Source organism: Colobus angolensis, unplaced genomic scaffold (genome assembly GCF_000951035.1).
Source record: "Colobus angolensis palliatus isolate OR3802 unplaced genomic scaffold, Cang.pa_1.0 Scaffold270, whole genome shotgun sequence".
In the NCBI taxonomy this organism is placed as follows: Eukaryota; Metazoa; Chordata; class Mammalia; order Primates; family Cercopithecidae; genus Colobus; species Colobus angolensis.
The window spans coordinates 531,920-542,118 of NW_012115933.1; the positions used below are offsets into that span (position 1 = coordinate 531,920).

A 10,199-nucleotide genomic window follows, 5' to 3' on the forward strand; every position below is an offset into this window, starting at 1 on the left:
GATAATAGCAGTTGATTTTAATATGTTGTGAGATTCCAACCTTGGAATCATGAGGTTAAAATAGGAAAAACCATAACAAAAAAAAAAAGTTTTTAATAGAAATTGGGCCAGGCGCAGTGGCTCATGCCTGTAATTCTAGTACTTTGGGAGGCAGAGACGGTTGAATCATGAGGTCAAGAGATCTAGACCATCCTGGCTAACACGGTGAAAACCGGTTTCTACTAAAAATACAAAAAATTAGCCGAGCGTGGTGGCACACGCCTGTAGTCCTAGCTGCTTGGGAGGCTGAGGCAGGAGAATCGCTTGAACCCAGGAGGCAGAGGTTGCAGTGAGTGGAGATCGTATCACTGTACTCCAGCCTGGGCGACAGAGCGAGACACCGCCTCAAAAAAACAACAGAAAAAAGAAAACTGTATCTACTGTTTGTCTTGAAGAAAGAAATCATTGTCTTATGCAATATGACACTAAACATATACAATTGTTATTATTATTTTTTGAGACAGGGTCTTACTCTGTCATCCAGACTGGAGTGCAGTGGCCCGATCTCAGCTCACTGCAACCTCTACCTCCCAGGTTCAAGCGATTCTTCTGCCTCAGCCTCCTGAGTCCCTGGGATTACAGCCTCCCGCCACCATGCTCAGCTAATTTTTTTATTTTTAGTAGAGATGGGGTTTCACCATGTGGGCCAGGCTGGTCTTGAACTCCTGACCTCAGGTGATACACCCGCCTCAACCTCCCAAAGCGCTGGGATTACAGGCATGAGCCACCCTGCCCGGCAGCATATACAATGATTTAAAAATATTTCACCAAATATTATTGTAGTATAAGAGTTGAAGTTTATTCAAGTAATCATTTGTATGAATAATGCAAGGTAAACTTTTATTTTGACAAAAATAAGGAGGTGAGTTGATTCAGAGCTTATCTTAAAGTAAGTGATTTATTCCTGCATTGAAAACTAAAATACAAAGAAATCTGGTGGATGTCAAAAATTTATGACTAAAATCTATTTTTACCTGACCTCCAAGGTTGATATCACATTTAATATTAAGGTGTTTTTTATTCGATACTAAAAGTGATTATTTTATGCCATCTCTGCTGAAAATTTTTTTAAAAAATTATTTAAGTGTTTAAGTATGGTCAGATTTTAAGTATCTAACATTCTCCAGTAGTTCCCTCTCCCTTGCCTATTCCTCACCACCCCAGTCTCTTTCTAGTAGGATTCCTATTGCTGGCTACCCAGTCGTTACCATTCTAACCATTTAAGGTAGCTCTGCTTGGCTTATTTATTCTGAGTACTGCAATTCAGTTTCCCTTTATCCTGGCTTCCTATGGCAAGTTGACAAACCAGTTTATTTTTCTCCCTTTTATTTCAACAACTCGTGATTTAGATTGGTTAGGAGGATATAATGTAATCAGGACACAACCTTTTCCCCTCAGAATCTGTATTTGTGAGACTTCCTCCTTTCCCGGCTGAACGTGCTGAAGTCAGACCGAGTACCTTGTGAAGGACTTCAGCCCCCACAGTTCCCTGTGTGCGCATGCCCTCTCATCTTACAGTTGTCAAAGTGCTTTTGCCAGAGCGGTCACATAATCAACCTGAAAGAAGAAAATAAATACTGTATACTTTTAAATTTTATCGATTCTTAAAAACTGGACACTCAAAGGTAACTGCTACTAAGATTTTGTTACTTGAAATTGGGTTATTGCATGTTAAAGAATATCTATTGTGTGTGGTGGGGGAGGGGAAGGAGGTATCTATTTCTCACTTTGCTGTAAATAAGCAAAAACAAAAACAAAACAAAACAAAAACCAAAAAAACAAAAAACAACCCCAAGAACACAAAACAAACTATACAGGCAGTTGCTGAGAGACGTTGCATACTACCTTTGTAAATTTTATCTTAATCTATTGCTTACCTTTTGTTTGAAAAGGTCTTATTTATTAAAGGTGTGTCTTGACCTTGACAGAGTGAATTTATGCAGAAAGCGAAATTTATATTTTTAAGGAGTGTTGAGAAGAGAAATGGGTGCTCCTGGTATAAAATTTTTACAATTCAATGAATATATTAACATTGCTTACAGCTATTATAAAATGTTCTGAGTCCAGCTTACTTTTTGGCTTTTTTGCTGAGGTATAGCATTAATTTTTCCATGAAGAGCATGTAGTTTAAACCGAAGGCATTAACAACAAGCATTGATAAAAGCAACCGGAAAAGCAGAGTGATATTAAAATTATAATCAAATGCCTATTTCAGCCATGATGATATGGCTATTATAAAGACAATTCTAGCTCACTGAAAGTGACTCAAATCTCAGATTATAATGGTTTACTGCAGCACTGCTTAAACCAAGTATGAAAATGTCTCTTTCTATGACCATCTTCTTAGGCAGCAATAGAACTTTGTCTGTCTAAATCAAAGCTTCATTTGCCTCTTTGTATTGTATTTTGCAGTACCGATCAAAGCCATTGTTTTAGACCAAGGGAACTGGGGAACATGAAAGCAATCTTAAACAGATTTTATTGGTAGTAGCCGGCAGTCTGTGTTGTATATTATATTGAGTTGGGTTTTTTCCCTGGGGGGATTGAGGGGAGGAAAGGCAGGGGAATGAGGAATAGAAGGGAGAGCAAGGTGGCTGCGAAGGATTTCCTTTAGCCCACCACTATTTTGTGTATGAAACTTTGAAATAAAAGATATTAATGAACCATTTTAATGATAGTCTTTAATAAAATAATCGAACTACTTTTAATTCCATTTCTTGTCTGATATATTTTGCATAATAGTTAATAATTTCATTTCTGATACATTGATTTTAACAATAGTTATTATCATGAGGATGTCTAGAGCCAGAGCTTCTGTGTGTATCTGAATGCCTTTTCACAAGTGTCCTGAGAAAGATTCCTCTCCAAGTATCTGGGTTAATTAAGTAACTGCATTAAATTTATTAATAACTTAGTTGCAATTGTACTGAATCATCATCTAAAAATAATTATATGTTTGGTCATATGCCCCTTTAACATTCAAAATATTTGTTTTTAGGGTCTCAGAAGTATAATATTTATATATTTAAAGCAATTAACATGTTCTAAGGACAAGCTAACTACATGTATGGCAATCTCTGGGTTTTGAGTGATTAATTTTCATCCTTGAATAAGAAAACAGGCTGTATGGTAGAGGTGAATATAGCCCTTCTATGTGAGATGGAAAATACCATACACTCCTTATATGGCTAAATGAAGCAGTGATGGCAATGCACTATAATTACAATGTATGAAAATTTGGGACTTTGTACTCCTCTATTTTTAACACTTTTGCTAGCATATGGTAATTCAGGATCTTCAAACCATAGTGTTTCGCTGCTAATACTAGTGATAAGAGAATGGATTCTAAATTTGCCAAAGTCTTGTGACCAACAGCAGCAGGAGGATTCAAAATTGAAAATCTGGCAACCCCAGAATTATCTTGACTGTCTACTTAAATCTCAGGGTTTTTTTTAAAGCCCCACCCCCACCCTATCTCACAGGCGCTCGCTCGCTCGCGCGCACTCTCTCTCTCTGACCTTAAATCCAACCAGAAGCATTTCTCCACTCTGCAGAGAAATTCTCAGGCTCCTGTTGAGACCTGAAGCACTGAGATGCCAAGAAATCTCTTGTGCGGCAGAATTGGAGACAAGAAAATTGGGGAATAAGCAGAAAAACCATAATCCTTAGAGTAACAAGAAGCAAGCACTTCCAAACGTTTCAGTAGGTTTTTACTTCTTTAAAAACGTTTTGGTTTTTTTTTTTTTTCTTTTTTTTTTAAACTGTCTCCTAACAAAATGGAGTAGCTGCAGCTACTGGGAGGCCAGAGAATGATTGTGCAGCTGAGTCCTTCTAACAAATGCCAAGGATTTCCTCCCTCGTGGTTCGCTGCAGCTAAATGAAACAATTACCAACGCAAGAAGGCAGTTTGCTAATAAAGAGGGCTGAAACTGTTTTTTTGTTTGTTTTCTTAAAAAGTGTTCGACCTGGGGAAGGGAGAAGAAAGGGTCGTGTGTGCGGCGTCTTTTTAACCTTGCTGAAGGACGCAGCAGTATTTATTGACGTATGCAAATAACTGGGGGAGGGTGGTGCTTGGGAAAAAACAGGAACCAGAATCAGTTTCTCATTGCAGGGCAAACGCTCTGAGTTCCGGTGAAGGGAAAAGAGACGTGGCGAAATTGCTGTCTTTCTGTCTTATAAGCACATCTCTCACTAATACAGAAAAGGAACCAAGACTTCTGAAAGGGTGAAGACGCTCTCACAGTATCTTTAGAGACCTTGCTCGACACCTTCCCTACCCCCCACCCAACAGCCCGACCTGTTCTTCTAAATGGGAGATTATGGATTTGCATTGCAATTGGCTAGTAGCAGTGGCGATGGATTTTCGCAAGTGAAACACCCGCCCGCTTCAGCGAGGGACATTCATGATCACATTGACAATAACGCGTCTCTCTTTTTTCCCGTTTCAGCTGCGCAAACCATGCAGGATGATTTACTGATGGACAAAAGCAAAACCCAGCCCCAGCCCCAGCAGCAGCAGCAGCAGCAGCAGCAGCAGCAGCAGCCCCAACCTGAGTCCAGCGTATCCGAAACCCCGTCCACACCCCACTCCTCAGAGACCCCCAAGCCGGAGGAAAACAGCGCAGTGCCGGCCCTCAGCCCAGCCGCTGCCCCGCCGGCCCCCAACGGCTCGGACAAGATGCAGATGGAATCACCGCTCCTGCCAGGCTTGAGTTTCCATCAGCCCCCTCAGCAGCCGCCGCCGCCTCAGGAGCCCGCGGCGCCGGGCGCGTCGCTGTCGCCGTCCTTCGGCAGCACCTGGTCCACGGGCACCACGAACGCGGTAGAGGACAGCTTCTTCCAGGGGATCACCCCAGTCAACGGGACCATGCTCTTCCAGAACTTCCCGCACCATGTCAACCCAGTCTTCGGAGGCACTTTCTCCCCGCAGATCGGCCTGGCGCAGACCCAGCACCACCAGCAGCCGCCGCCGCCTGCACCCGCGCCGCAGCCGGCACAGCCGGCTCAGCCCCCGCAGGCGCAGCCCCCGCAGCAGCGCCGCTCGCCCGCCAGCCCCAGCCAGGCGCCCTACGCTCAGAGGAGCGCCGCCGCGGCGTACGGCCACCAGCCCATCATGACCAGCAAGCCGTCCTCGTCTTCGGCGGTTGCAGCCGCTGCTGCGGCAGCCGCCGCCTCGTCGGCCTCGTCCAGCTGGAACACGCACCAAAGCGTGAATGCAGCCTGGAGCGCACCATCCAACCCCTGGGGCGGCCTGCAGGCGGGCCGGGACCCTCGCCGGGCGGTCGGTGTGGGCGTGGGTGTGGGTGTCGGGGTGCCTTCCCCGCTCAATCCCATCTCGCCACTCAAAAAGCCCTTCTCCAGCAACGTGATCGCGCCGCCCAAGTTCCCTCGCGCGGCGCCGCTCACTTCTAAGTCCTGGATGGAGGATAACGCTTTCCGGACCGATAATGGTAACAATCTGTTGCCATTTCAGGTAATGCTCTGATGCACCAGCACACTCCTTCACCCTGCCCCGCTCCTTTTGCCCCGTCTCTGACTTTTAGTCGTCTACCCGCGTTTATTTAAAAAGAGCAGCAATGTCCAGCCAGCTCCTCTTTCTCCTTCCGAAGCCTCCAGTTCTTTAGGGCTGTTCCATTCTCGGAAGATGAGGTTGGGAGAACGTTGCAATTGGTGGAGGAATCGTATTCGTCCCTTCAGGGTAGAAGAAGCCGTTTTCTTTTAGTTTATTTTCTCCTTCATGGTGTTTGTACCTCTTATTTTGACTTCCTTTGACAAGTAAAGCTGCAAGTGTGTGGCAAGGTGCCGGCGTAGTCCCAGGATGAGTAGGCTGAGATTCCTATCATTTTGAGTAGCTACACATTTCAGGTTATGCAATCCTGAGCTCAGGGTGCCGCCTGCAAGCTGTCCACACCCAAACCACCCTGGCTTTACTCTTAAAGAGGTTAACAACCCTTGAGTGGTGCTATTTCAGACGGTTGCATATGCTCAATTGAACTAATGTGAACACATGTGTTTATGTCTCACTAAGGTGCTAGAATCATTAATAACAATCAGCATATTGCCCCTGCTGGGAAAATTATGAGTGTGAGATTCCAATAAACACTCACAACTGTGTAAGGCAAGAAGGTGAAAGAGTGGAAATTCTAAGGGCAACCCTTTCCATGTTCCCTAGAAGAAGGAATTTTTTTTTTTTTTTTTTTGCAAGAGGTAGGAGACAATAGGACGTGACCTTCAGAGCCATATTGCAATGGAGTCTATTTGCTAGCTAGCACTGAAATATTTAAAGCTGCAGTGTCCTTCACCAGTTGGATTAAGAAGACAATACAGATCAATTACATCATTTGAAACTGGGCAAAGTGAAAGTCTTGCAACTTTAATGAAAAATGAGTCTTGTGTCTTGGTGTTAAATGCCAATGAAAAACTCAGGAAGTGCCCCAGACAAAAAGGTTGAAATGAAGAATGTCCTTATTTCTGTTCTTGCTGTCTGATCTAGTCCACAGCCATCGCAGTTGGCAGCATCCTGGGCATCTTGGGTTGGAAAGGTGTAGTACGGGTGTGTGTTCACGGGCGGCTTTTGCTCCCAGGCAAACACTTATCCTTCACATATAAGTTGATTTGGCTGTAAGCGTCTAGGCTCAGTTAAATAAAAAGGGGAGAGGAGAAGGCCTCCAACAAGACCCAATTTGGATGGTCAAGGAAGTGAAGCAGAAATCCTTTGAGGACTGCTTGGTAGAACTGACAATTTGACAGAGATACAGTGTCAGGTGCAGTTGCAGCCTTCATCTCTTTACATTGCAGATGTTTGGAGTGGCTCCCATTCATGAAGGAAGAGATGAGGTTATTGAGAAGAATATGACTCTTTAGAGTAGTGATTTTTAACTTTGACGGTTCAAGGGAGTCCCTGAAACCTCTAAATTGTGTATATGAGAGTTTTTAACAAGAGAGGATCTTCACAAGGAATTTTCACAATGATCCTTCAGGAATGGAAGATTTTAATATTAAGTTGTATTTCTTCCCATTCTAAAGTTTGTTTATTTTAATAAAATGAAGAGATCTTGCAAGATGGGATTCGTTTCATAGACAAGAGGAGGAATTTGCTTTCTGGAATTTATGTGCTTATTTTTGGAGGGGGTAGGGCAGGGAGGCTGCATTTGGTAGGAGAGGCCCTCTTTTTCTAACATTCTCTCTCTTTATTCTCATGCTCCCTACCTGAGTTCAGTCCTGGAGGATAATCTAAAATCTTATAGGGAGTTTTGGGAGCTGATAATGTAGACAGATCTTGTTATCTTTTTCTAGGAGTTGACTCTGAATACAACTAGCTGTTGGTGAATTATCTCCTGGCATGGGGATTAGCGAGAGATTAAATCTACATAGTTTCCTCAAACCTGATATTGATGAGTAGTATAGGGATTGCCAGTTGTTACTCAGCAAACCATTCACCAGTGATGCTAATAAGAGCCAGATAGACTGGATTGAGTTTAGTCTCATCTTTCCATCCCTGGTGATGCTATTAGATAGGCAAAAATGGCCAAAAAATTTGTAGGAGGACAGATTTTATTGAAATTGAGCATTATTTATTTGGCCTCAGGAAGAATTACATATACATTATGTCTCATTTCTTTTTCATAAAACGGAGCTTAGGGTGTTGAAGCAATTTTAGGATCAGAGGAGGAAGTTGATTGTGCTTTGGCTGGAATATTAGACTTGGTTTCTATTGATAACTGTACCAAGTTTGTCTTAGAAACAAAGAACACCTGAGTCTTGTGTGCAGAATTTTGTGTATGTGCATTTGTTGAAATAGTTTTTCTAAAAAAGGAAAAAAATAAGTGGTTCTGATGACATTTTCAAAATATTTATTCTGGCAAATGTGATTTTATTTAAATCAGAGTTTATAGAATACCAACTTTATTTTTTATTTAACAGACTTTTTGAGCTATTAATAAAAGAATCTTTCTACAGTGATCTACTCTAATGTATGTTAAAATTTTTAAAGAAACCCATTCTACCCTGCACTGCTTCTTTTTTGCCAGTTTCTACCAACACAATAGATTTTGAGTAGCTTTACTTACTTGGTTTATATTGTAAAAGCAATCACTATCACTGTTTTTTGTTTGTTTGTTTGTTTGAGACAAAGTTTCACTTTTGTTGCCCAGGCTGGAGTGCAGTGGCATGATCTTGGCTCACTGCAACCTCTGCCTCCCCAGTTCAAGCAATTCTCCTGCCTCAGCCTCCCAAGTAGCCGGGCTTAAAGGTGTCTACCACCACGCCTGGCTAATTTTTTATATTTTTAGTGGAGACGGGGTTTCACCATGTTGGCCAAGCTGGTCTTGAACTCCTGTCCTCAGGTGATCCACCTGCCTCGGCATCCCAAAGTGCTGGGATTACAGGCATGAGCCACCGTGCCTGGCCTAGCAATCACTGTATTTGAATGTTGTTTTACAAACTATAATACTTCTTTATTCTAATAAGTTGATTTGTTTCCCTGGGTTTTGGTGACTGCTTTCTTAGGGATTACTTTTATCTAAAAGTCACTTCATTTCTATAAATATGGAAGCTGAGATCCTGAGAGGTAGAGTGACTGAACTCAGGTCCTACAGCTCTAGCTAATTTTGTTGTATGTGTCCTTAATGTCCATGTAGTGCAGGTACTGTCCGGTAGAATTCATTTTAAGTAAGATTCTCTTTGGATTCCATTCAGAGGGACTTAGTGAAGTTTTCTATTAGGCCGATGCATCTTAGTGATGTACCTCTCAGCAACAGAGCTCAGGAACAGTGAGGCACTGCACTGGGGGGAATTATATGTATGAGTCTTTCTATATTTCTATAAGACAAGGAAGCCTAGGTGTGTATGAGTTTGGCGCGTAAGTAATTGTGGGTTTTTCCATTACTTTTTTGCCATAAAAGTAATGGCAAAACCCACAATTACTTATGCACCAGTTTAATTAAAGGACTGGAGCTGAGATATTTTCTTTATGTTGTAAATTTGGGTTTAAATAGCATTGCTGTCAAGAAAACGTTAGGAGGGACTTTTGAGAGCACCCATTCTAGACTACTCTGCTCATTTTACAGAGGATAAAATCAAAGTTCCAACATGTGAGGTGACTTACCCAGGTTCAGGTTGATAATTTCTGTCAGAAGCAAGCTTTGACAGCAGATTGCCTGGATTTAAATCTCCACTTTGCCAGTTACTGGCTTTGTAATCATGAACAAATTATATAAACATGCTGGCTCTCAATTCTTCACTTGTAAAATGGGAATACAATGTGAAACTAAATATAAAGTGCGTAGCACAGTGCCTGGCCCATAGTAAGGTATCCCATAAATGTAAGGTTATGACTATTGTTATTGTAATGGTGACCATAGGCTTTGCATGATCTTGTTATAATATTGATTACTGATTTTTTTCCTTTTTTTTTTTTTTTTGAGACAATGTCTCACCTTGTCACCCAGGCTGGAGTGCAGTGTGCGATGTTGGCTCACTGCAGCCTCCACTTCCCGGGTTCAAGTGATTCTCCTGCCTCAGCTTCTCAAGTAGCTGGGGTAACAGGTGCCTGGTACCACACCCAACTAATTTTTGTATTTTTAGTAGAGATGGAATTTCGCCCTATTGGTCAGGCTGATCTTGAACTCCTGACCTCAAGTGATCTGCCTGCCTTGGCCTACCAAAGTAGATTACCAGTTTTTCATACAGTGCATTCTAAATATCCCCAAACTTCAGTGTAATGCCATTTGTTCTTTTTTCCTATCTGATGGTACCCTCATGATCAGAGCCTTTGGCCATCGTAGTAATGTGATGATCCAGCATTTACTTATGGGCCAGGCCCTGTGCCAAGCACTTTACATCTAGTTTCTCACTGGAACTCCTTTGAGATAGGAACTCCTTTGACATAGGAGGACTATTATTATTCTTGCTTATTTTTTTGTTTTGTTTTTGTTTTCTGGGGGGACGAAGTCACGCTCTGTCACCCAGACTGGAGTGCAGTGGCGTGATCTCAGCTTACTGCAAACTCTGCCTCCCGGGTTCAAGCGATTCTCCTGCCTCAGCCTCGTGAGTAGCTGGGATTACAGGTGCGCGCTACCATGTCCAGCTAATTTTTGTATTTTTAGTAGAGACAGGGTTTCACCATGTTGGTCAGGCTGGTCTCGAACTCCTGACCTCGT

The 10,199-nt window shown here is 42.5% G+C and overlaps 1 protein-coding gene across 1 annotated transcript in view; it reads left to right on the forward strand.

The window, feature by feature from the left end:
• The first annotated feature begins 1,636 nt into the window (after positions 1 to 1,636).
• Positions 1,637 to 10,199, forward strand: part of CPEB3 (cytoplasmic polyadenylation element binding protein 3) — a 206,665-nt gene continuing 198,102 nt past the window's right edge. The window contains exons 1-2 of the mRNA XM_011947841.1: positions 1,637 to 1,664; positions 4,488 to 5,512. Coding sequence (XP_011803231.1) covers positions 4,499 to 5,512 — 1,014 coding nt within the window. The 5' untranslated portion in view covers positions 1,637 to 1,664; positions 4,488 to 4,498. The remainder of the gene's footprint in view (positions 1,665 to 4,487; positions 5,513 to 10,199) is intronic.